The sequence below is a fragment of the Panthera onca genome, chromosome D1 (assembly GCF_046562875.1).
Source record: "Panthera onca isolate mPanOnc1 chromosome D1, mPanOnc1 haplotype 2, whole genome shotgun sequence".
NCBI lineage: Eukaryota > Metazoa > Chordata > Mammalia > Carnivora > Felidae > Panthera > Panthera onca.
In genome coordinates, this window is record NC_138348.1 from 105,518,565 (window position 1) to 105,546,313 (window position 27,749).

Here is a 27,749-nt window from a genome sequence, read left to right on the forward strand (position 1 = left end):
TAGAAGCCTGCGTATTTAACTTTTATTTCTTTGTCTATCTTAACAAGGTGATCCGAATGATCCTGACTTAAGAGAAGGTTGTTTCAAAAGTAAAGATCTATGTGAGCCATCCTCTCCCATTTGTCCATCAAGTTAGTCCAAGGCTTTGACCTCCTGTTGGTCTTCCTTGTCTGACTCTGGTATCACTTTCCTGTCGGCAGTAACATGAATCAGTTTTAATACACAGAACTCTGTAGTTGTAAACACAATGTAGCATGGAAACAGCTTTTCAAAGATTCCCCAGTAACTGTCTTGGATTCTGGAGATGCATTAGATTTTGCAACCAAGTATCAACGTGCAAGTGGGAGGAGGGGTCATTACGCAGTCACGTGGAATTTGAAGGGCTTGGGAGAAGACTGCCCACCCTAAATATATTTTGCTCACCTGAGAGTGACACTTCTGAGATTTCATCATTGATTATTGATTTCTTTGGATTACCCATTGCTTCTTCTAGTCAGACCTCTTTTGAGATGCAAATATTTCTGGGGTGGGCAATAAACATACTGATACTAAAACCTTAGCAGGAACACACTTTCTAGTTCTTTCTGACCGAAGAGGACCTAGATTATCATCAGATCTGTTGCAGGAGCATGGTGAAGGTGTATCTGTGTGTGCAGGGGGGGGCAGGCTGGGCGGACATGAAAGGATGGAGGGAGGAGGAAGAGGGCAAATTTAAGTACTTTATGATTGTATCTAAAATACTTCAAAAATTTAAAAATGTTTACAATGTGCACTATAAAAGCATCACCTTCTAAATTAGCTAATACTGAACTACATGCTCTTTTTGAGCTAAAATTTTTTGTTACAAATATTTTCTGAATTCCTACATGCAGCCAGTGTGTCAGAAATTGGTGGCCCAATTTCTCACTGAGCTTACAATGCAGTGGCAGACAAGCCCACAGTACGTGAAAAGTTAAATAATTTAGGAGTTAATGAGTTGAGTTGATTATAAAACACGGGTGCAAAGTAGCGTGTGGTTATTTGCCAAAAGAACGGTACAGACAGTGACTGCAGAAGAAGCTCGGGAAAGGAAGATCCCCGTGAACAGAATGACATTTAAGGCTCCAGGGCTGAGGAGGGAAAATGGGTAAGCTCATATACAAAATGAGTTAGGCAGGCATGTAAAGCATTATCTGCTCAAGCCTGAAATGATGTTGTAGGTGAATCAACATGGGTGGTAGCAGGAATGTTCTGAGCATTCCTGTAAAAATATGCACAGAAACCTGAAGCGCCCAGACCCATGAGCCGATGCTTAGTTAAGTACCAGTCTTCACCCATTAGTTGAATCAGATAAATGAATCTTCCCCTTGGACTAGTTTTGCTTCACCCTTACAAGCTAATTCAAGTCATCTGGCTAAAAAGTAAGAAATTAAGTTGCTGAGTATTATGTGGACAACAAAGCCAGGTGATTAAATGATCTTTTCATTTCTTTCAGAACTTAAAAAAAAAAAAAAAAAAAAAAAAAAAAAAAAAAAAAACTAGTGTGGACATATTTTTATTTATTTATTTATTTATTTATTTATTTATTAAAATTTTTTTTTAATGTTTTTATTTATTTTTGAGACACAGGATGAGCAGGGGAGGGGCAGAGAGAGAGGGAGACACAGAATCTGAAGCAGGCTCCAGGCTCTGCGCTGTCAGCGCAGAGCCTGACGCAGGGCTCGAACTCATGGACTATGAGATCATGACCTGAGCTGAAGTTGGACACTTAACTGACTGAGCCATCCAGGAGCCCCTAGACATATTTATTTTTAAAAGAGAATTCCTCTGGTAATATTAAAGGGAGTTAGCCTTAATACCAGTAGGATAAGAACCAAAATTCTATTACTCTCTGTTCTTCCCTGAATACAGTATGCAAATAAATATTTATAAAATTAATGTTGAGTTAGCCACATTAGTTTTCAGTCATAATAACAAAAAATGTAGAGTTTTTTTTAAAATAGGGCTTCTTTTTTTAAATAGGGTGTTTCCTTTAAACTCTTCGGGACCAAGTGTCTCCTCCTGCGCTAACATGACTGCAGGGATAAGGCTATTAACCCCTCACCGTGAGGCTAAAGCCCCCATTACATGAACCTAGGTTTCGCATCCTTAGATGTGGCTTTGGTGGGATCGGAGCTGGTAATCGAAAAGACCCGCTGAGTTGTTAAAGACGACAGGGCTGCACGTGGGGAAGGGAGTGGGGAGCTGAGAGGGCGTGGTGGCAGGTGGGTACTGTAGCCCGGAATGAGAAAGGAGGGGAAGGGAATGTGTACAGAGATTCAGGCTTCATTTGTTGTCCTGTTTGCACCACTTCATGCTGGCATATTGCCCAGATACGCAAGTGGGCACACAGGCTTTAAAGTGGAGGGGGAGAAGGTTTATTCAAGGCCCCGTAAATACAGTGGGTGGGTTTTTAGAAGATTTGAGGGCAGGGGGCAAAGGGAGTATGAAAAAAGAAGTGCTTCTCTATGGGGGGAATCTAGAAAGGTAAGAGTATTTTTGACAGAAGTAAACTTACTTTGCTTTGTGTCCTTTGGCCTTTGGCTTGTAAGGAAGGGAAACCAGCTCTTTCTGAAAACAAAAACAAAACAGAACTCAGAAAGGAAAATTTTTAATTCTTGCGCTGACTGAAATTTCCTTACTTGAAAAAAAAATCTGAGGGAGAATTACCATGGAGTTTACACAGACTAGCTTCTTAAATCTGGAGACTGTGGGGTTAGAAATGTTCCAGATTAAGAGAGTTAGGGTTCATTCACAAGAGCAGGTGTTTGTACATCTGTAAGTTTAGGGGGTGCTATTATTGTTTTCCTATTTTTATTATGTTTCTCTTCATTTAGCATTTGTTTTGGTATGATCTAAGCAAGACCGATCACTGGAAAACAAAGATCAGCACTGCGGGGGCCCATGGGAATATCCTATAGCCTTATAACACGTGATGGCAGACCCACTGACCATATCACCTTGCTTCTATGCCAGCAGACCTGCGTTCTCTGGAGATGGCAAAACTACCTGATGTCTATATCCTGCCCTCACTCCAGTAGATAGAAGGCTCTGGGCCATGAGTATCCACATATCTGGGGACAATCTATAAACCTCTGGGAATGTGCCATAACTCGCCCCTCCAGATCAATGTATCTGAAAGCCTATCGATCTCACCGAGATCCTTTCTTCTCTTTGTTTTCTTAAGAGTTGGAGAATCTCATCTCTCCTTTTAGCCTGTTTAAAGGAAAAAAAAAAAAAGTGAGTGAGTCTTTGACTCAATAATAAAGGTTTTGTCTGTGAAGGGTAGATATCATTGCATTTGCCTTCCGGTGTTCTTTGGAAGAATTTAAAAGTATTTAATTTCCATGATAGATTCTCATGTGTAACACAGTTTATTCCAGAAGATGCTACTTTACAAAATAATATGATTTTCACACTAAATGGAAGGGGTTTTTTTGTGCCCATCTAATAATCTAATAATAACCTTTATTAAGACTTTACTACACAAACTATGCTGAGAACTTCATGCACGTTATGCCATTATTTTCTTATAATAACCCAGAAGTTCATCACTACTGTTACCCCACTTGATAAAGGAGGTAACAAGGTTTAGTAAGGTTCAATAACTTACCCAAGCCATGAAATGGCAGATCTGGAGTCAGTCCCAGCTCTATTTGACAACAAAGCCCAAGCTATCGTCCACCCCACTAAATTGCCATCAGATGGTAGAAAGCCGCAAGATCAGCAAACTCAGACAGCAGGCCACAACCTAAGTCTGTGACAAGACGGCTCTCAGCAGTATGCATATGGAATGGAACCTCATTCTCTCATCTCTCCTCTGCCTTAGATACTGAGACAAGGACACCCTCAGGTAAGTTTTCCTATGTCTTAAAACACTACTTTAGTGTAGGCATGAAGATTTATCAAGATATAGACTATATAAAAAGGGGCAAGTATGGGTACAAAATTTCTTTCATAAAATCCAGTTATGTTCAGTTTTGGAGACAGCCAGGGAGAACATTGCATCTAGAGTATTTGAGAACGAAAGAAGAACCTGAAAATCAGACAAATAAAATTTGTAGCTTTGAGTGGCCAAATAAAATGAAAGCAGCTCTGTTTAGATCAAGGCTACAACCAGGAAATAACTGGGAACAGACACAGATTTGTCATAGCCAGGTAAAAACTCGGAAGTCACCCATCCATCCGAATTGACTGAACACTGCACTCTTTTCCTAGGGCTGGGGTAACGAAGCACCATGAACCGGCTGACTTAGAACAACAGATATTTATCGTCTCACAGTTCTGGAGGCTGTCTCACAATTCTGTCAAAAATCAAGGGGCTGGTGGGGCCAAGCTCCCTCTGAGACGTGTAGGGGATCCCCCCGGCCTCTGCCCAGCCTCTGGTAGCTGCTGGCCATCTGTGGCGCTCCTTGCTTGCAGTTCTAGACCTCCAATCTCTGCCTTCGTAGGCATGTTGCTTTCTCGCTGTGTATCTCTGTCTTCACGTCTTAGAAGGACACTTATAAGGCCCACTTTACTCCGGTAATAACTTACCTTAAGTAATTTCATCTACAGCGACTCTATTTCCAAATAATTTCACATTCTGAAGAATACTGGGGGTTAGGACTCGAACATATCTTTTTTTCAGGGGAGACGCGTTTCCATCCATGACGAGCACCTGTGATGTAACATCACTGCGCTAGGGGCTGAACAGCACAATTCCTGCTTGCAAGGTAATTGCAGACGATACTTTCAACTGTGCCATGAAGGCGTTTGTATAGGCTGCAATCAAGAGACCTGACAAGGGACCCTTAATTCAGACTCGGGGGGGTGTGTGTCTCTAGGGGAGACTCAAAGACGTCCCAGAGGCGACAAGCTTGTTCCTCCAAGCGGTGGTCACCAGAAAGCAACAGACACAGGATGGGGATAAAAGCTTTTGAGGCGGAGGAAGCAGGGTGTGCCAAGCCCTGGAGGCTGCTGCATTGCTAAGCAGCAGTTCTTCAGGACGAGTCTTCGGCCCGGACGCCGCTGGCAGGCGAAGCTACAACCGCGGGGTGAGCTCCACAGAGACGCTGGAGGAAAGGAGCCCAGGGGGCAGGAGAAATCAGCAGCTGGGCCAGGTCCACCTCTGGCTTGGCTTTGCCTCGTTTTGCTCCCGTCATGTGAATCTTGCCTCTTATAAGCCTATGAAGTTTTTATTTGGGGACAGGATTTCTACCTTTCACTTGAATTTTAGGTCTCACATAACATCACGGTTATTGAAAGAAAACTAATTCAGGATACTTGCAAAAACGAAGCTGAATTTCATAACACCTGTCAAACTTGCTAGGGACTGGATAAAATAATGTCTGTAGATAAGGACTGGGGATGTTTTTAATGTAGCTGTTCAGTGTTGGTTTCTTTTCCAACTTTTCCATTAGGAATTAATGGCTCCCGTACTGTGATTACATAGCACTTTGTACCTTTATTAAGGTATGGATCTTACTTTCCTTGTTTTATCTCATAGTTGCTACCATGACTCTTTCAGGGTATTATCCTTCTTTTTATCCTTCTTTAGAGCCTAGCGGTGCCTTGCAGATGATTCTCCATGAAGTTTTGTTACGCTGAATTGATTGAGTCACAACATGTGAATGAAACTATTGCTCTAATACACAATTATTGGCCTAAGGGGGAAATTTAAAAAAAAAAAGAAGAGGAAGAAAAAGAAAAATGTTTTAGAAAGTGAAATTAAACAATGGATAGTTCTGAAGATTCTTTATAGACAAAACTACATGATTATTTTGTGTGTAACTATGGGGTAGCCATAGGCAAGTTGTATTGACATAATGCTTCTCACGTACAGACACATATTTAGTCACAAGATCTAAAATAATAGTAAAATTAAAAATTCACCTGTCTTAAAAAGAGAGATGCGTTTATTCTATGATCAGTCCAGACCAAGTGCATATTCATGGTAGGAGAGTCACTGGCTCTGGAGTTTGGCCAGCACTGAGGCACCAGCACCATGGTGTAGAGTGTGCTCTCATGGCATGTGCAACATCACCCAGGGCTCTAATCATAGAACTTTTTTTTTAAGTGAGGGACGGAGCAAGTTGGCTGGGCTGGTCAGCTGGGCACCTGCTAGGGGGGCCTCTACCTCACTCATATGGTGGCTCCCAGCACCCCCTTCCTTGAATCCCTGCTCACCTCATCCCCTGGCCCTGCCTTCCTTGGTAAAAAGAAAAACAAAAACTCAAATAGATTTTATGTTAAAAAAGAAATTGATTTGTCCTTTTATTTCAGGTCCTTTTTTTACTATAATGGATTTTAGTGCCTGATCAGTTTTATAATATAATGCACCAGAAACAAAGCTTTCAGATATGATTTGATTTCTGCTTTCTGGATGTGCTTCCTGGGAATGAATAAGAAAAAACTACCGCAGGCAACCGTGTCATCAGAACAAAAACAGTGCCAACTATTCTAATAAATCTCTGCCTTGATAATTAAACAAATTCAGCGGTAAGAGAAAATCTCTACAATTTAACCTACTAGTAGGGATAAATAATTTACTTGTTAATTTCATAACAACAAAAGACTAATCATTTCTACTCACAGTGTTCTGGTCGTATTCATTAATGGGATAAGAAATTTTTGCCATATGATTTATTAGTTCTTCAAATAATAATATAGGGAGATCAGAATTTAAATTTAAATATTTTAACATAGTATTTTCTTCTATATTTATACATTTAATTTATATACTATTCTTAAGAAAATAAAGTATGGACTAAAACTTGGTTCCAGGAAACTAGGATAGTTAATATCTCATAGATGGTTAATACATTTTGGTGTCACTTCAAGAATTAAAGGGCTTAGTTTTCTCTTTTTGGCTTTTCAGAGCCAAACAACATGGGCGGCTCCACAGACTATGGAGTCAAACACTTGGGTTGGAATCTCAGTTTTGCTGTATGATTAATGGCAAGTAGTACCTTAAATAGCCCTCCCTGTTCCTCCTTTCTTCCCTCTGACAGTAATCACTAACCCACAGGTTAGAGGTTTCCGATCCTGGGCAAAACCAAGAGCCACTTTCTGAGTCTCGGATTTCTCATTTCCAAGCAAGGTTGTTGTGAAAACTGGAGATCATACAAATTGCTTTACCGAATGCATGGCATATGGTAAACATTTAATAAGCGGTAGTCATTATTATCGTTATTATTACTCTTATAAGAGAAATATTTTCTTCCAATGCTTTCAAAATGTGGAAAAGTGGGAAAAAGAGGATGGATTGCCCATCCTCTGTGGACAGGAGGATACTGATGATTCCATCTCTGGCCTATGGGTGAGCTGCTGGATAGAGTTGGATGGAAGAAAGGGAAGATGAGGAGGGTCAATGAAGAGATTATTTGCCCTTAATTATGCAGTGCAAATTCCTCTGCCCACAAAATTTCCAGTGCATTATAAACTTTCTCCCTAGTTAATCTTCGGTTATACAAGAAACTCTTAATAAATACTAGTCTTTGAAAGAAAGGTCCTTTCTTCTCAAGACCTGGTTCTCATAGGAAAAATCCATTTCTTCTTTGGATTATGATTGAAATTTTTTGACTGAAACATTCATCAGAAATAGCATACGTGTGTAATTCTCTGATTACTTATCTATATTACCAAAAGAATATAGATGACCACAGCATAAGCTGAACTACTGAATTTAATCTTAAGATGATCTTAGAAGAGTACTGAATTGATTTTAAAACCAATTCTTTGCCTAGTTGCCTGGCAACCATCCCAATACTTAGAGAATCTAGAAACTCTTGGAACCAGTAGGGTATAGTAGTTAAGCACCTTGGTTCCATTGACAGATAGACCTGGGTTCCAACTGCCTTTGCTAGATTTTAGCTGTGTGACTTTGAAAGAGTCACTTACATGTTTCAGCCTAAGCTTCTTCATCTATAAAATAGGGGTAATTGTGGTAATTCTCGGAGTTGTTCTGAGGATTACATAAGGAGGTGAATAAAGGATTTACAGCATATGTGCTTTTTTTTAGTTCCCAAAGTATTATATTATACAATGATTTTCCTTTCCTTCTGAAAGGAAAAAAAAAAAAAAAACAAGAAGACAATAGACTAAAAAATACTGGAGTAAATATATTAATTTACATGGAAATTTAAATTTTTTACAAATTCTTCCCATTGAATATAAATGCAATATATACTCATGGTCCAAACATCAGAAAATGAAAAAAAGTACATAAAAAATAATATTTGAACATATCCATTGCTGGATCTAAAATCTTAATATAAGTTTAGAATTTTAAAACATGTAGAAAGTTTCATGAGAACTTTAAAGGAGCTCCAAAATAAGCAATCTAAGGATTTAAAAAATTATGCATCAAAGGGAGAAAGGCAGCCAGAGGAGCACTGGGGTAAGTTAATGACCACAGTAGAAAAAGCATGCTCAGCAATGGCACGAAGGTAACAGGCCAAGTAAAAATAAATGGAGATGTGGAAATAGGAATGAGCTGAAAGATGCTTAAAGATGATGATAAGCCTGTCTTTCCTGGGGCAAGATGTGTGTTTTGGGAGAAGAGTATAAAGCGTAGGATAGTTGAATGGCATCATATTGAGGAACTTGACATAAAGACAGCTCTGGTTAAGCTTGGTTTAGTAGAAAACGGGAACTATGTTTCTGACTACAATATAATTTAGAAAATAAAAAGAGATATCTCAAGAATATTTCAAACATTTGGAAATTAAAAAGTATACTTCTAGATGTGATACACACACACACACACACACACACACACACACACACTGGAATATTACTCAGTGATCAAAAAGAATGAAATCTTGCCATTCGCAACAACATGGATGGAACTAGAGTATATTATGCTAAGCAAAATAAGTCAGTCAGAGAAAGACGCAGATCATATGATTTCACTCATATGTGGAATTTAAGAAACAAAACAGATGAACATATGGGAAAGGAAGGAAAAATAAAATAAAAACAGTTTTGTATTTTTTTTTTTTTTTTTTTAGTTTATTTGAGACACAGAGAGAAAGAGAGGCCGAGAAAGAGGGAGAGAGAGAATCCTGAGCAGGCTGTGTGCTGTCAGTGCAGAGCCCAACATGGGGCTCAAACCCACGAACTGTGAGATCATGACCTGTGCTGAGATCAAGAGTAGGACACTTAACCTACTGAGCCACCCAGGTGCCCCGCAAACCATAAGAGACTCTTAAATACAGAGAACAAACTGAGGGTTGCTGGAGAGGAGGTGGGTGGGGGGAATGGGCTAAGTGGGGGATGGGCATTGAGGAGGCCACTTGTTGGGATGAGCACTGGGTGTTGTATGTACGTGATGAATCACTGGGTTCTCCTCCTGAAACCAATATTATACTGTATGTTAATTAACTTGAATTTAAATACATAATTTTTTAAAAATAATTCTTGGGACAAATTAGAAATCAAAATAGAAATTTAGAAATACTTAAAATGGAATAATAATGAAAATACTATCCAGCTTGTGAGGTGAAGCAAAAATAGTATTTTGAGGGATATTTATAGTTGTGCTTATGTTAGAAAAGACATAAAATGGACAATTAAGAAACAAACTGAAAAGAGAAGGAAGGTAGAAAGAAAATAAGAACAAACCCAAAATTGAAGGAAGAAGTGACACAAATCAATAGTAAGGTAGAAGCCAAAAATATGATGGAGAATAGTAAAGCCAAATGTTGGTTTTTGGAAAAAGACTATTAAAATAGATAATCTTTTGGAAAAACCATTGAGAAAAATGTACAAATGATTACAAATGAATAGAAACAATAACTAGATCTACAGCAGAGATTAAAAAGATGACTAAAGGGGCGCCTGGGTGGCTCAGTCAGTTGAGTGTCCAACTTCAGCTCAGGTCATGATCTCACAGCTCGTGAGTTCGAGCCCCGCATCGGTCTCTGTGCTGACAGCTCAGAGCCTGGAGCCCGCTTCGGATTCTGTGTCTCCCCCACTCTCTGCCCCTCCCCTGCTCCCACTCTGTCTCTCTTGCTCTCAAAAATAAATAAGCATAAACAAATTTTTAAAAATGATGAAAAAACACTATGAATCCTTTACACCAAGAAATTTGCAAATGTAGACGAAATGGACAATTTCCTAGGGAAAAAAAAAAAAAAAACTTAGCAAACAGATCCAAGAAATAACAAACAGTCTCATCCATCTAGAACACAAAAACAAAATAAACAAGCAAACCAAACCTATACTACTCACTCAGTTTAGGGTCATATTTGTAATTTAAATTTTAATGATGACTGTAACGTTGGTCACCATTTAGCTCATCAGTCGGGTTTGCCTTGGCTTGAGTTGGGTCTGTCTAATTGTCGTTGCTATTTACCACCTTTAATAGCATGTTGGCCTCACTTAGTTAGCTTCTATACTGGAGTCTTTTTCTAGGTTTCCAAGAACTATTGCAAAGGGTCTGTATAGCTGAAAATATTCCTGTCCCAGTGGATTTTTGATAGGGTTCTGGTCGAGAACCACTGATCCAGACCTTCACCATGATGTTCACCTCTTCATCTATACTTGCATAGAGAGGCGGTATTTACCTGCAAGGGTTAACTAACTTTGGCCACACGTTTTTGTTGAACTTTCCATAGTTGATATTTCCAAATTTATTTTCAGTGACAATTTTTTTTCAGGTGGTACATAAAATAGGATTATGGGGAAACATTATGAGAGTCTCCTTAACAGTATGGGCAAGCCAATCGTGATTGTGTCTTTTAATCGGGACATGGGTACCTGGGGGACGGCGCCTTTCGTCATCTACTCATCATGTCTGGATGACAATCTACATCATTTGATAATCTATACCATCACCCTTTTACCCTGTTAGTCAAAGCATCTCATTTAATCCTAAAGCTTGGTTTATACCTGGCTGTACTCTAACCTTTCAATTATGGGTTAAAAGAAAATAGAAAGGGAGAGCAGAGAAGATAAAACAGACTTTCACTGAGTCACTGCTGGATGACAGGCCTTGTGCAAGGGATTACTCATTAAACCCTCATAACACAGTGAAATGGGTATTATTATTATTACTGCTTTACAGCTAGAAAGAACTCAACCACATAAAAATTAACCACTTTTCTTGGGGTCACGTAACTAACTAGTAACTGGCAGGACCAAGGATTCAAACTCATTCCCAACACTGTTTGTTTGACTCCATATCCTCTGTTTCTTTTGCTACAGTACTTCGAACACATCCTGGAGATTTTGGAACACTTACACACACACACACACACACACACACACACACACACACCGTGACAGATGGCTTCTTCATTCAGTCTTCATTTTGAAAATGAAGAATTAATTCGGATTAACCATGGTGAATAAGACAAATGTAGTCTGCTCTCAGAAAAACTATATTCTAGTAGAAAATGGGAACACACAGAGTGGGGAGCTAACCCAGCTTGAGGTCAGCTTTGATCAAAGTTATTTATTTTATGCTACCATGTAGCACTTTGCAAAAAGTGGTTGAAGGGCAACGAATGGTTGAATTACAGTAGTACTTTTAAACTGATGAGCTAAGATCCTATTTAATATAAATATAAATATATTTTTATAATATATTATAAAAATAATATAAATTCATGATAGGATTTTTGATTAAAAGTTAACTATTAAATGGGAATCACACTCCAAATTTATAATATTCAGCCAAGGTTCTATAGTTTAACACAAGTTAAGGACATTAGCTGATCTTTTTTCTTGAGACTCCTAAATTTAACTTTTAATTCTATGCCTATGATCAGGAGTCCAACAGGAGCACTAGGGAATTCTAGTTCTTGTTCTACAGATGCAATCCTCAGTAGGTTCCATGTCTCTCCCACGTGCCATGCCAACTTGGGGAAGGTGCAAGTTACCAGCGGCTTTAGGTACAACTAGGTATGGGTAAAAAGTCTCACATCTCGGCTTGATTCCAAAAGGCGGCATGTAACTGCTAGCATGTTGATTTTGATAACAGAATGCTTCAACTATGAATTTACTCTATAAATTTACTACCATCCCCTGTGCCTATGAATTGAACTCTGCTCTGTAGATTCTATAATTTCTGTGTAGTAAATTTATACCTGCTATGTAGTAAGATACTGAACTGTTGGACCTTAAATGATCTACTATGTACTTTCAAAGACAGCGTGAATAATCAAGGAAAAGGCTTTCTCCAGTCTGAATTTTAGGAGGCAAACCCACCAGCAGTAATCCACGAGAGTGGATGGAGGATGTCAGAGGGCTATTAACTGGAGGAAGAACGCTGACTGGCAGGAAAAAGATGCATATCTAAGCACCTTTCCATACCTCCTGGAAATTGCTTGATCCTGGCTCAGTTCCAAGCTCTGACATATATAATTTTCATTTAAAAAATGACAGCTTACTAAAATGAGAAAAACATATCAGTCATTACATAAGAGACAGTCAATACACAGTTTTTCTTAAATGTAGATTCCAATAAAATATTAACTTATCTATTGTGAAGAATAAAAAGAAATATATTTTCTTGGTTCTGTTACACATATTTTAATGGAAATCAGTACTAATTATCTGCAGAGCATAGCTCTTGTTTTAAAACATTCACGCAAAACAAACGCACGAAAGTACAAGTGATTTTTAAAACTGCTTAATGTTGCTTTCAAAGGCACTTATTTTTTAGAAAAAGCAATAAGTGAGATTTGAATTTTAATGTTGGGGAAAATAGGAGCACAAAGTGAACATTGCATTTTAAAACTCACTACAGCATAGATGTATTAAGGGTACTTCTACATGAGATTGAATTATAGACTATTGATGGCTCAGTCTGCGATAATTATTAAGGCTTGTCTTCAGCAAACAAGTAACTACTGAGTCTCTAAGGTTTTCATCATATTGATGCGTATAGATAAGGTGAGTGTGTTCATAGTGCTGGCCTCCTCTTTCAGGAGTGTCTTTCCTGTCCTGCCCATTAGGCTGCAAGAAGGAGGGGGTGGGGGACTTCCCACTGGATGGCTCTCCAATCTCATCCCTGGCCCTTAACTTCCCTGAGTTTCGGGCCTGGCAACTCCACCTGCTTCTCTCAAAGGCACCCCACACTTGTACAGTCTAAGCTGAATTCTCAACCCCTCCCCACTCCAACAAAACACCAACGCAACACCTGAACTTCATCTATCCGACGCTCCTTGTTTCAGAGAACGGCACCTTTTGTGCAATCCAGAGAACTCGGAGTTATCTTCGATAACTTGTTCAGTCTCACATTTCCTATCCAGTATAGGACTTAAGTCTTGGTTATTTTGCTTCCTAAATCTCTTCCAAACCTACTTTTCCTAATCCAAGCTTACCATCACCTCCCAGCTGGATGATAGCAATGGCTTCCACTCTGGTTCGCCCCCTTCCGCTCTGGCCACTTCCAATCCATTCTCAGTTCTGTCAAATGTATTTTAATGGAAACCATTCTCTGTATTATAGTCAGTCTCCTGACTTTTCCAAACAAATCCGATATTATCATCCCCCCCGATGTAAAACCCTTCAGTGCCTTCTTATTGTTCTTACGGTGGCCTAAGCTTTGCATTGCTGGCCATTCAGCTTCTGAAATGCCCTATGCCTTTCGAAGCACAGGGTCTTTGCAAAGCTGCTTCTGCTGTCTGCAATGCTCTCCCCCAAAGCTCCCAACACCCCTGCTTCTGGCCTAATGAATGCCCACTCTTCCTTCAAATCTCCGGTTAGTCTTTGCAGAAATCCTTCCTGTTCCCTTGATTGAGTCAACTCTGCCCTATTCAGTGTTGGCCCAACATCACGTAGAACTCTTTCACAAATATCTCTCTCCCTGATTAGACTGCAACTTTCATATAAGGATAGAATTTGTATCTTTAAAACATGTTGGTGACTCCACCACTGGACTCCAGTGCCCAGCACGGTGCCAGGAACACAGAGGTACTCAAAAAATATTTGTTGAGTGAATCTTGGCCAGTTCTTCCAAAACATATTCTCCTAAGTTTTGTCCTCATGATTCATTGTACTGTATGGCTTTGCTTGCCTCTTCTTCCCTGAGCTTGGCCTTGCCTCTTCAGCTATGACTGTTGACTTGCTTACATCTTTTTTTAAGGCTACCAAGTTTTCGGCAGCTTTGGGCGAACATTACGTAAAGTTCAGCTTGGCCCCACCTGACTCTCCATTTCAGTATAGAGCCTTACCTGTATGGGGTGGGCCCTACACAATGTTGAATTCAACCTCGCGTTACAGGCGAGTGTCTGTACCCATACCAACATTTACATTATGTCTGCTGGAAGCATTATGGTCATAAACTCCAGAGAATGCAAAGATAATACATAAAACATGATAAGCATCATTAAAAACTATCTTTTTTCTTTCTGTTTTTAGTTTTTCAGTGCTCTAAAAATGTATCCTTTGTAATAAAAGTTTCAAGACTTAGATATACTGTCCTAAATAATAGCTAAGTTTTCTCTAATAAGTTACTGAATTAAGGTAACTATGAAAATATGTCTTTTTTCCTCAAAAGGTTATTTAAGTGTTTATCTCTATAATAGAACAACTGTTTGTAGGTTGATTTTTTAAAATCGTTTTTATTTATTTTGAGAGAAAGGTGGGGGGAGGGGAGGAGCAGAGAGAGAGAGAGAGAGAGAGAGAGGGAGAGAGAGAGAATCCTAAGCAGGCTCCACATTGCCAGTGCAGAGCCCAACGTGGGGTTCAATCTAACAAACCATGAGATCATGACCTGAGTGGAAATCAAGAGTCAGACACTTAACAAACTGAGCCACCCAAGCACCCCTGTAAATTGATTTCTGAACATTTTTTGACTTGGCTAAAAAAAATTACCATTGGTTAGGGCACCTGGGTGGCTCAGCGGTTGAGTGTCAAACTTGGTTTCAGCTCAGGTTCTTGATCTCACAGTTTGTGGGATCAAACCCCAAGTCAGGCTCCACATGTCAGTGTGGGATTCTGCTTGGGATTCTCCCTCCATCTCTCTTTGCCCCTTCCCTACTCTCACGCAGTGCACACACATGCTAATAAATAAACTTAGAAAAATGCCATATGTCAATTTGTTTATCTTGTATACTGATGGCTTTAAAGTAGTTTTCTGGGTATGGCAGCGGGGAATAACACAAATGTTTAACGTTGTTGATTGTTGGGGAGAAGGGTTTATGCTTCTAGAACTCTGCTTTCTTGTTTATAGCCAAGGCTTTCTCTTGTATCAGAGTTCTAGTACATGAATATTGCCTTCTCTCTGTGTTCAATTTCTTTCTTGTTTCCTTGTCTAGTACCCCAGATACTCCAGGACAGTGGTCCTGCCTTATTTTCTACTCTTGACCCCGTATTCTAATTCCATTTCCATCTGTTGCCTTTTCCTGGTATCACTTCCTTTGGAAAACATACAATGCTCATCTACTGTGACTTTGTCCTATCAACTGTATTTCCACTATTGCCTTGTCAATTATCTTAAAACCTACATAATCCCATTGTGTTTCATCCTACACTCAATAGTTTCATTTAGTCATGTTTCACAAGCAGATAATTAGTATGGGTTCTTGACCAGGTGTATCTTAGGGGTTAAAATGTTTTTATTCTGTTCCTAAGGTGAATGTATATAGAAGACAAAGTACGTAAATCTTAGGGAAGAAAGAAGAAAAGATTTGGGACATGCATTTGGGACATGTCCCTGTTGAACTCTGGGGCTGTGTCTGTATCAGGCAATGAATTCGTGTAAATGATTGCAAATCTCGTCTATCTGATCCCTTTTCCTCCAAGTATGTTTTCATGGACTGTAGAAGTTGCAAAGAAGATGAACAGGGGAACCTCATCTGTCAGCTGAAAATGTTTCCCAAGTCTGAATAATGTTTGAAAACAAAGTGTTTCTATAGATGATATAAAAGAGTAATTCATACATATTTATGTAATCTTTTCATTATCATTTGCTACCAAAATATTTGCTTGTTACTGTGAATGCACAGTCTATTTTTATGATTCTTTCACTTGAATTCTTTGACAAATCAGGAACAACAGGAATTTAAATGACTAAGTATCTTTTGTTGGTGAAGGAGAAACCTACCATTTCCTAAGGTTCTATGGAGGAAAAGGAACTTCATTAATATTACATTAGAGCAGGATAGCAAAACTAAAAAAGTACTCGATAACACTGTTACTGAGAAAATTTAGGTTTGTCTGGGTAGCCAATTCTGATCAATTTGACAGCAAAGAGGATTTTTTTTTATGTGAGCATCATGGTAAGGACACTGAGAAAATTTCCTACATCTTTGGTTTGGATCTATGAAACTGATAAGCATCCCTTTTATTACTTTGAAGTATAGGATAGTATATAGGATATATATATATACAGGATATAGGATAATGGAGAATGCCGTTAAGGTTTTCCACTTTCATGCTGTTTCATAATTCAGTGAATAAAAGTATTGTGAAGCTTCTTAGATTCTTCTAATAAGAATGTTCTCATGGCATGATTTGCTTCCGGTTCATGGAAATGCCATATATATGCAAGCTCACTTTTGAGGAAGACTTACACTATGGTCAGTCTTGGCTGCATAGGTTATGTGATAGGATGGACTAAAACCCCATTCCCTATAAAGAGTATATCTGGGATGTTGTTCTGTAGATGAATAATTTCCTTGTAGAAATCTTCAGTTTATACATACTCATGTCAGAACTCTGATTTCAGATGGACATTTCCAATAAGTCATCTATTTATATGACTTAAAATACTGTTCTGATCTCTTCTTCCTTCTCCCAGCAAATGAATTATTTATAATTCTTTTCATAAAGAGATAATCAGCTAAAGAGCTTTCCTAAAGGTGGCAAAACTAAAAAGCAAATTAGTTTTATGACTTCAAAAAATTAGCTGACTATTCATTTATTATAATGTTTGCAGACTACTTTAGAACTCTCAAAGGAAGAATAATGGTCCAGTATAGTGCTATAAGGTTTCCTTTATGGACAGAGTAAGCCATTTAATCTTGACAGACTCAACTGTTTTTGATTTTCTGCCATGGATATCCATCAAAGAAACAGTAGTTGTGATTAATAGCATTTTGACCACTAACCAAAAGCATTTATAATGCATACCTGGAGAATATTCCAAAATGGAGGAAAACGTTACAGTTTTTAAAAAGTTCGACAATCAAAAAAATCAATATCAGTCGGGAGAAAAAGCTTTTATAAAGGTACTTTTAAGATATATGGAAATGAAATTTTTAGATTTTTCATTAATTTTAAGGAACAGCAGAAGAAAAAACCTTTGAGAGAATTGATGGGAAATACTTTCCCCCTATTTTAACATGAAAATCACACTAGGTATTTACTTATCAACGTATATGTTCAAGATATGTAGAAGATGCTCTGAAATTAAACAGATCATTGTAAAACTTTTATTAGCTAAAAAGAACCACCCACTGCCACTTTTTTTTCTGTCATCCAGCTAAAATTTCTAGAATGGTGATGGCAGCAACACGAATGGGGCACAATAGACTTAGAAAAATGGTAGAATCCAAAAACTGACTCTATGTTTTCATAATTACACGGAGTCACATTCTCTCCCATGACATAGAGACCCATGAGATAAAAGCAAAACTGAGAATAGAAGTGATGTGCTAACATACTCCTAAAGCCAACTTGCAAACAGATTAGCTTTGGGGAGTATTCTTGCAAAAATTATCAGCCTAGAAAAATTTGCCAGATGGATATACGCGGAAAAGGCTAAACAAACTGGAAACATCATTGTATAGACCATATGTTCACTCATTAATTCATTCACTTATGCATTTATTTATTCAATCAACAAATATGTATTGTGTTTCAATAACCAGAAAGGCATCGGGCTTAGGCACTATGAAATGACCTCTATTCTCACAGAGGAGAGGAGAATTCACATTTGTCGAAGGCAAACTACGGCCAGGTGCGTCACATGACTTGTATCAGTGTATGAAGTGGCCATCTTTATCATTCCTCTTTTTCTATCTGAGGACGCTGAGCCTCACAGTTAAATAGGTTGTTCTAGGTCATGCAAATAGTAAGTGGCAAAGTTGGACTTCCAAACTGGCTTTGTTTCTGAAGTCCACTACACCATGGTGCCTGTAATCTGGCAGGGAAGACGGGAACACACACAAAGGCCCATAGCACGGATCAGAGACTGTGATAAACGCCGTGAGAAAGATGTACGTGACTTGCCATAGGAGCATGCGGGGGGAAGCTGTTCATTCTTCTAGCGTCTAGGTCGCCTCTCCCGGCACAGAGAAGCTGGCACTTGAGCTAGGTTCTTGGAGGTAAATGGGGAAGAGCATTTCAGGTAGAGACACCAAAGCGCATTGCAGGTTGAAGAAACAGCTTACAGTCTCACGGGGCTGGAAACAGTGTGTCTCACACACGTTTTATTTACACTACAGTTTTGAATTCTAACTTATTTGGGAGCAGAGCCGAACAGTGCCATGGCCAAAATCATTATCACACAAATGAGTCTCATGGGCTTTGAAGTGAGGATACAGGCTTTGAATCTAGGCTCTGCCACTTACCACTTGTGGGAACCAGAAGATCACTTAAGCCTTGTTGGATTAAATGGGAATCATCGTCATGAGACTATTGTAAGGCCAATAGGAGCTGATACAAGGGAACTGCTCAGCTTAGTTTCTAGCACATGGTATCTACTCACTAAATTGGCCGTTATGGACACTACATCACAGTAGTATCTGAAATATACCGCAGGATTCCTTTGCCTTTTGTACCAGGGCACTATCTGAACAGCATTCTACTATGCTGCACTGACTAAGCTCTTCAATGTACTCACAAGGCATAGCTTCAGTGACATTCTATTTCTTTCCTGCGGGCTTGCTGTTTTGTTGGGCCTCTTCTGCTCTCAACAAATAGAATCTTCTTTACTGCATTGCAGACCTACTTGAGCTGATGTCCAATTTGGCAGATATCACAGAATAATCTGTCTATTTAGGCTCCACAAAAATTATTTTACCCATTTTCCACTTCGCTAGCACCTACGGGGAGGCTATGGAGTGTGCCCTAGCCTAGTGGTTGCGAACCAGTTGTGCAGTGCGGGCTACACTGGGGGTGGGGGAAGGCTCAGGAAGGAGGAGGAGAGTGGTACAAGTCGGTCAGGTTATGGTCAGATCGAAAAGGAACTTAACATACTGAAGGATTTGGTCTTCATCCTGCAGAAATGGAGAGCCAAGGAAAAAAAGGAAGTAGGTGGATGGACTGAGTCGTTCATCTCCCCACTCCCCGCCCCCACTCCTATGTTGAAGCCTTAACCCCATGTGTAACTGTATTCTGAGAGAGGGCCTTTGGGGGGGGGGTAATTAAGGTTAGATGAGGTCATAAAGGTGGGGCCCTAATATGATCGGACTGGCGTCTTTGTAAGAAGAGGAAGAGACACCAGGGTTCTCTCCCTGTGCCATGTAAGGACCCGGTGAGAAGCTGGCCATCTACAGGCCAGGAGGAGAGGTTTCATCAGAAGCCAACTCTGATGGCACCTTCATCTCAGACTTTGAGCCTTCAGAACTTTGAGAAGATAAAATTCTGTTGCTTAAGCCACCTAGTCTGTGCTATTTTGTTACCCTAGCATGCTGATACAGAAGGAGAGAAGCGTGACTGGATTTGGGCTTTAGGAAGACAACCGGTGCACTGTGGAGGACTGCTCTGCATATTCTTTGGTCAACTCGATACATTCTTTGAAACTCAGCTCCTTTGGGGAGATTTCTTGATTCCTTAAGCTTCATTTTGATGCCTTTCAATGTGTTCCCACAGTGTTATGTGCATACAACTATCATGATGATGTATCATAATTCTTGTCTTTAGTTGGCTGTCTCTACCACCAGACTGTACGCTCCTTTAGATCACAGACCACAGCTTTCTCTGTATTCCCAGCATCTGGTATGGTACTTGGCGCTTGGCACTTCTCAATAAATATCTGTAGCATTAAGTAATTAATGTAGAAGAACCCGAGGCAAGGAAACCAGTTCTAAGACTACTGATATAACAGTCCGTTAGCAGGGGTGCCTGGGTGGCTCAGTCAGTTAAGCGTCTGACTTCAGTTCAGGTCATCATCTTGTGGTTCGTGGGTTCAAGCCCCACATCAGGCTCTGTCCTGACAGCTCAGAGTCTGGATCCTGCTTTGGATTCTGTGCCGCCCTCTCCCTCTGTCCCACCCCACCTTGTGCTCTCTGTCTCCGTCTCTTGAAAATGAATAAACATTAAAAAAAATAATTCATTAGCAGAACATGCAACTGTAACTCACATCATCTTAATTGTTTGGCGAAAGGTGATAAAAATTGACAATAGTTTGTCTTTAATCTTTTATTTTTAATATCTTCCAAAAATGAAATTAAAAAGTATTGAGGAAGTTGACTTGAATGATTTTTACCTCACTAAAAATTAGGTTCCATCCCACCCATTAAGTCCTGATATAAATACACAGTACCTAATAGCCTCAAGAAAGAAGAAAATGCTGACTATTTATAATCACCTCATTTGTTTGGAAGAATCACCAAAAATCTATACAGTGAATTAATGTAATCAGCAAACTGAAATGCATTATTCTGTAATCTATGTAGAATTCCCGATAAGTCTTTCAGAGTTTGCCAGTACACCAATGATTAAAGATATTAGGCCCAAACCAATCTTCTATCTTTGCTTTTATAGTGCAGCAGCAGTTACAGGAATGGAATTTATCCATTAACCAAACAAAATGTTCCTATAAATCACCATATTAATTGAGGAGTTAAAGTCTGTGCCTGTGCCATTTAAGCAAAGGAGGGATGTTGCCAAAAAGAGATATGCTCAGTGGATTTGACGGTGCTAATGTGTTCAATTTCACCCTTTAGTCGCTGTGGTTCTAGATGACAGACTCATCCCTCTGATCATTTAATTCTGACCTATTAAGATAGCCATTTCTATTAGATTTTTCCAGTTCTTACAACGTTCTTAGAACACTGTATATGGTTTGGGGATTTATTGGATGGCAAATGTGTGAAGCCATCTTCCCCCATTTCCCTCTGATTCTGTGGGCTTTTGCAGAGACTGAGAATAGCCAAAACTTAATAGAAGTTTTTAATCTTTAATTATAATTCTAACAAAGGTTCTCTAATTGCTCAAGCTGGCATACAAGAAGTTTTTAATTTATTTTTGAGAGACAGAGCATGAGCAGGGGAAGAGCAGAGACAGAGGAAGACACAGAATCCAGAGAAAGCTCTAGGCTCTGAGCTGTCAGCACAGAGCCTGACGTGGGGCTCGAACTCACAAACTGCGAGATCATGACCTGAGCTGAAGTTGGGCACTTAACCGACTGAGCCACCCAGGCGAATCAAATGACTAGGCTTATTTAGAAAATAATAATGAATTTCTAATGAAAATCAGATGACCTTGAAATATTGGCCTACCTTTTGGAGATACTTTTCTTTCTCCTCAGATTGCTGAGTCTTTAGGGTGTCAGCAGTGATGTCTGGACTCTCTAAAAGAAACAAAGTCAAATTCAACCTGAAATAATTTTATCCTGATTTTATAATAAGGTTGATATGAAACTGGATAAATATTAAAAGGTAATAGAGCGGGAAGGTAGACACAAATATGTACTGTCTTGAAACTTTATAAACCAGATTCATAAATAATCGGAGACTGAATAATTGGCTATGGCCAAAGGGAACCTCTAATGTCTTTAGAAGGTAAGACAAGAGTCCAGAGACAAGAGAAGGTCTCCGAAGAGAACATATTTGCAGTATCAGAGCTTCCAATTTCTATATTCCTATTCAATGTGGTAGGGAATTTAGACATTCTCCTCTGGGTAGAGAGGGTGGTCTCTGAGACAGAGCTTTGGTATGCAATTCAGAAAGTTATGCCAAAGTGTAAAGTCATCTCCTTATACCTAGTACATAGTTTCTGAAGAATCTAGGAATCAGGATGTTGAAATGCATAAAACTTGGTACTTAATGTTTTTTCCAGCGAAAAAAGGCTGGAAGTAAATTTTCTCTAAAAAATACGAAGGGGAAGTAAAGCAATTATTGGAAAGACGACGGCATGAAAGGTATTTAAGCTCTCTAGACCTATAAAAATTGCATAATAGCAGTTTGCACATCTGCTTACTAATGTCTTACACGTCTGGGAACTTGGCTCCCAATATTGATTCTGCTTTCAACTTTCTCGGAGGCTTTCCTGTGTGAACTTGATTACGTAAACACCCCATTCAGTCAACATGTAACGTTCCCCCAGATTATTCTCTACCGTTTAGCCAAAGAGCTGCCATAACTCAAGAGATACTTTCAGATGTGATGTTAGGTGTAATAAATACACCAGTGGTGCTTTTGGGGAAGGAGTGCTGAGAAGTTTGAGAAGCTGTGGGTACAGGGTTTTAGACATGTGAAACGAAAGATTCTTATTTTAGAATTCGGTTCTGCAGTTGCTTCTGGGAGGAGCTCTGCAATCCTCCAGGTTGGTGATGATGACAGGAGGCATCCACTCACCAGTTGCACCACCCCTGGAGGCCCTGGCCACCGGCAGACGCTGACTGCTACCTCTGGACAGCACCAACTGAGATTCGTTGGTGGGATACATCGACGCGGCCACCCAGAACTGCTTGGCCAAGTTGGAGTCCTGTTCTGAAGATCCCGTGAACACCAGTAATCCCTGAGGGCAAATTTCAACGGACTCCTTTAGGCCAGGGCGACCTCTGCCGCCGGGCTTTGTTTCCATGGCAACTCAGGACGCTTCTCCAAGCTCCCTCGGCTTCTTTCCCAGCCCCGCCTTGTAGAGAACGGTCAGATTGGCAACAACCACGCCAGAAGCCCTTAGTTTTCCTGGATAGGTGTTGGGGTGCAGCGCCTGCACATGGGCTATCCGAAAGCCCACGTCTTCAGGGCCACAGGCTTTAGGGTCGGTCCAAGCCTTGCGAGTCCAGATAGCAGAGTCAAAACATCAAGTTGGGGGCGTTTCTTGTCCTGTTGGGAGTCAGTGGGGCAACACTTCAACGCTCTCACATCCCCAGTCAGACTTCGACCCACCTCCCACCCAGCTCCCTATCCCCCAAATATATCTAGATATCTAAATAAAGCTTTCAATTTCTTTGCTCTGCCACCTGAACCCACCCCGTCCTTCCACACCAGATTGCCACAGCTCAGCATGCCCTATGTGGATATTGGTTGGAGAATCCAACAGGGAGGCCAACATCCTAGCCCTAGGGGAGCCCAGAGGTCCAAACGGGGCGATAAGCACCTAGGTGTAAAATTTTTGTTAAAGAGTTCCCTCCGCCCTATCCTTTCAGGGAAATCTAATGGAAGAAGCTGAATTTAGATCCTAAGTGCATTTACTCATCAGTCCGGCTAAAAGCTGTGTGCTCTGCAAGAGTCTTAAATGATTACTTAAAAGAAGGGGCTATGGCTCATGTGTGGACTCGGTCCAAATAAACTGTGAAAAATGTTCATGCATTCTTATAAAAAAACCATTATGAAGTGTGAGCGAATCACTTTCCTGGGAGATTTCGTTAATCTAGGAACAATCTCACTATTTCAGCCAACAGCAAAGTTGTGATTACCATGGCAGGAATTGACATGGATGGCCTACAGCCAACTCAGGAAAGGAAAGGGGACAGACACCTGGTAATAACCACAACTTACAACTTGATGGCACTTTTTAATCTTTCAAAAATTTTCATACAGCCTCACAAAAAGATAGTTTCAAAAGTTGATAATCACAAGTCTACAGAATGGCAATAGATCAACTAAGCAAAAAATTATATTCCCCAATATGTCTAAAATTTTGGGGGGTTAAGCACCTCAAGGAAGTTGAAAAATTATAAAAAAAAAAAAAATATATATATATATATATATATATATATATATATATATATATATAAATAAAATACATTGTATATCTAGCAGCTAAAATACTGATTTCTCTCTTGGCTAAGCTATTCATAGGCAATGGGGAGTATCTGCGTATTCCAATCCCCCTCCCCCACCCCAAACACACTGATGTGCATAGGCAGCTCATTTGGACGATTAACAAATCTTTTTACCTGGCCGTGTGGTTAGTGATTGGTACTATTAGCAATCAGCTAACTACACTGCCTAGTAACTAGACTCACAGAGGGGGTAAAGAAAAGTTCACTTCCAACACACACCGCAGACCAAGTTGGTGCCCCAAACGTGGTGATAGGCAAATCATGGTGTCAGTTGTAGCTCCCTTTAGTTGGTGGGTTGGTGAAAACGACCTTACTCATGAAAAAAAAAAAAAAAAAAAAAAGGCACAAGGGATCACATCATACAGCGTTAAACGTCAAGTTCGGGGCTCGTCCCCTGAGTCTAGAAGTCATTATAGCTTACATTAATGCCATTCAACTGTCCAGATGTCGCCCTGCTTGCAGGAGATTGCCCACTCTCGCAGTGACGCCCCGGAGTAGCTCACAGTTTAACTGCACGGAGCAGCGGCCGACCCCCTGGGGTGCAGGCATTTCCCCCGAGAGCCGACCATGTGCTCCGCGAGCAGCGCTGTGTCCCGCAAATGCTGACGCATCGAGTCTCGAAGCGCAGCTTTCTCCCAACGCTCGGGATCCGCCGCTTGCCGCCGAGGGTGGCTGGCGTCCTCCGGCCCGCGGGGCGGCGGGTGATGCTGTGCCTTGTTTTGATGGCAGTGGAGTTAGTGATTGTGAGCACCAGAGTACAATCAGCTAATTACACTGCCTACAAACCGAGCACCGGGCGCCCGCGGGCTGCAGCTCCCGGGAAGGTCGGCGGTGCCCACGCCTTGGCCCCGAGAGGGGGCCGGGCCTCGTTTCCCCTCTGGCGACGCCCGACGGTGCCCGGACGCGAGGACCAGGGCGAGGGGTCCCGGACTCCCCGGGTTCCCTCGCCCGGCCCGCGGGATGCGCTGGCCCCTGCCCGGGCCCCCGCGCACACTTGGCGTGGCAGGGCCAGCGGGCAGCGCTCCGAGAGGACCTGCACCTGCGGGCCGCGCCCTCCCCCCACCCCCCCCCCCCCAACCCTAGGTGGCTTCATCCCAGCCTCCGCCGAGGCCCCGCGCCGGTCCTCCGTGCCTCCCGGGGCCCTCCCCCTCAGGTTCCCTTCCTTCTCTTTACGCTTCCTGGGGCCGGCTCCCACCTCCCTCACTCCCGGGTCCGGTGCGCCCCAGAAAACGTTTCTTCAGGCCCCAGCCCGAACCCTAGAGCCGGCTCTCTCAACCCCGTGCGCCCCGCAGCTCCGAACGGCCGAGTGACCGTGGCCGTGGCGGGCCAACCGCCCTTGGAACCCCGAGGCGGAGGGGGCGGGGCGCGCGCGAGGTGGGGGTGGGTTGGGGGAGGGGCGGAAGCTGCCAGAAGGGGCCGAGGGCGGGTCCTTGCGGGGAAGAAGCCCTGGAGACCGTGGCACAGATTCCTGAGAAGTTTCTCTTCCTGATAGGGCAGGAGGGACAAAGAGCTCCTTTTCCCCTACCCCTCCCCAAGAAGCCCCACACGCCCACCCAGTTTTCATGCCCATCTCCGTCAGAGAAAACAACTTGGCCTCGTACCAAATTGTAGGCTCTAATTTTCCAGATGGAGATAGGCCTGGGTGGCCTCTGGCTTGTGGGACGACTGCCTTTGAGAATCCCGTCCGCACCCTTGCCTTCTCCTTGGGCTCCTCTTACAGTCTTGGAGGGCCATGCAATGAGGTGGAGGGTCGGATCTTCTAGTCAAATAGCCAGTCAGCCAACTCGTTAGTTAGATCAAAGCTTGGGCCTCACATATTTATTTAATTTCCTGGTATATATTCAGCACCTAAGGTCACTTATTCTACCCTCCATGTGTATAATCTAGGTGGTAACACAAAGTGAACACATTGTTTATCCCTCAAGGCAGTATATAATAAATTACTAAACTGGGCAGAAATAGAAGAGGGTAGGTTGGGTATCAGTGAGAACTGTAATTGTCAGGGAAGGTTCATGGAGGAGCTGAGGCTTGAGTAGGTCCCCCAAGCAAGACTAAATCTGGATATTCAGGGAGAAACAATGTCTTGTGACCAGTTACATTTTTCTTATTCTCACAACTCCACATGTGATAATGTAGATGTATTTATGTGTGTATTTGGAGTAGACTGGACAAAAAGGACAGTTCGAGAGGATTTCTGGGGGACCTGTAGGAATACTTCTTGTCTTACTTACTCCATGCCCTCTTTTCCTTCAATGAATAAGTCAGGAGAGGATAACCTCAGTTTAGTGAAACTCAGTTGGGAGTAGCCCCCCACTCCCCACCCCCAGTATGGTCTTCACGCATCTGGTATAGAACACTCACTGTTGACCCCAAATACTTGGTTCTAAATTATTTCCCACAGAGGAAAACTTCCCAGCTATAGATTGATTCCCTAAACCCAGCAAATGGTTTCATAGGTGCCTCTAATAGTGTGAATTAGGAGCAACTCATCTAGATCATTCAAAACAAATTCTAAACTCATACTATTAAGCCACCAGAAGAACTTTCCAATGATGAGTTTTCAGTATTATAGCATTATCTTTCAATATGAACACACATTTTTTGCCACACGCATCATTTGTTCTGACAACACCAAAGTGAAGAGTAAGAAACCAACTTTACTGTATCAAATGTATGGTACAGAAAACATTAATTGTCAAGATCAACTTATAAAGTTAAATTGCAAAAAACAGGTCATTTATAACTAACAATAATTTGCATTCATCTTATGGTTGGGAGAGGCACAATGTTGTGGAACATATTACACAAATCCCTCACGCTTCTTTAACACGTACAGTAAACCAAGCCATACTGGGCAATATGCTGGAATCAGAGCTTATTAACCTGTGAGCTTTCTAAAGGTAACTATAGAGCCAATTTTGTATTTTGTAGTTAAATATACAAGAATAAATAAGTGCAGGAGCGAAATAGCTTTCATTCCATTAACAACATGCAGACTTACAAGTTTTGGTTAGGACGTAATTATAAAAGCAGTTCTGTTTTTTCAAATTGCGAGTCAATTTACCCAATACAATATTAAATACCTCTTCCTGGTTGATGTTTTAGGATCATTAGTTGCATCTAACATGTCTTACCTGAGTTGGATTGCTGCCCTCCAAAGCACTGGTTGCAGTAGATGCCTTGAAACTTATATTTTTAGAGCTGTTCTTCAAAGATGATAAAAAAAATAAAGAAAACATATGTAAAAGTCATCAAGATGCATTGTCTCCAGAAATAGATTTTTTTTTTAAACGCAGTTCATTTTGCAGGTAGTGCAACTAAAAAAAGTAAAATAACAAGAAAAAAATGTGTCTTTTTTTTTTTTTTTTTTAAAGAATGCTTGTTCTTAGGGTTGCTGTTGACTTGGCCTGTAGTTACTAGAGAAACTCCAAGGATCTCATTCCCTTTATGGTTCATGTCTAGGCATGCCTGGAGACCAGGGAGACCCATGATTTAATCTAAGTAAGAATGCTTGTGGTGTTTTAAAATACCAAACAGAAGATTGCATTTGTTTTAGACAAAACCAGGAAGGTACCTTTCAGGGAGAGTGTTTACTGTTTTATTGAATTTCTGAGCTTTTGATGATTAGGATGATGGGGAAGGAGTGCTAAGGGGAGGCAATGAGAGTTAATGATCAGGAGGAAACCCAGAAGAGTATAGAAAACATACACCTTCTGCTTTAGCTTTGGAGAATTTGCATTGGTTAAATTTACCACTCCTAGATGAAAGACTAGAGTGATGGGGATTGGGAATTACAAAAGGTGGAGACAAACTTACTTTCTTCTTTTAACACACA

At 40.9% G+C, this 27,749-nt stretch overlaps 1 protein-coding gene across 3 annotated transcripts; it reads right to left on the bottom strand.

The window, feature by feature from the left end:
- Window positions 1-27,217, bottom strand: HOATZ (HOATZ cilia and flagella associated protein). Of its 3 annotated transcripts, none has more exons than XM_060604656.3 (6): window positions 27,049-27,217; window positions 22,479-22,952; window positions 21,402-21,472; window positions 3,175-3,234; window positions 2,537-2,589; window positions 1-190 (listed from the first exon to the last, which is right to left on the bottom strand). In XM_060604656.3, exons 2-6 carry the CDS (start codon window positions 22,705-22,707, stop codon window positions 133-135), a joined length of 471 nt encoding a protein of 156 aa, XP_060460639.1. In that variant the 5' UTR covers window positions 22,708-22,952; window positions 27,049-27,217; the 3' UTR covers window positions 1-132. The 3 variants fall into 3 exon arrangements, with proteins under 3 accessions (XP_060460639.1, XP_060460638.1, XP_060460640.1); XM_060604655.3 differs by lacking the exon at window positions 27,049-27,217 and adding an exon at window positions 25,110-25,242; XM_060604657.3 differs by lacking the exon at window positions 27,049-27,217 and adding an exon at window positions 24,336-24,589.
- Window positions 27,218-27,749: the final 532 nt, after the last annotated feature.

Bases quoted from the DNA above. Each gene is read 5' to 3' on its own strand.
- HOATZ (XM_060604656.3), bottom strand. From the start codon at position 22,707: ATGGAAACAAAGCCCGGCGGCAGAGGTCGCCCTGGCCTAAAGGAGTCC. The intron at 21,473-22,478 runs GTGAGTGGATGC...TGTTTCTTTTAG, and splicing joins CTCCAGGGGTGGTGCAACTG to AGAGTCCAGACATCACTGCT. The intron at 2,590-3,174 runs GTGAGATCGATA...TTTTGTTTTCAG, and splicing joins AAAGAGAAGAAAGGATCTCG to AAAGAGCTGGTTTCCCTTCC.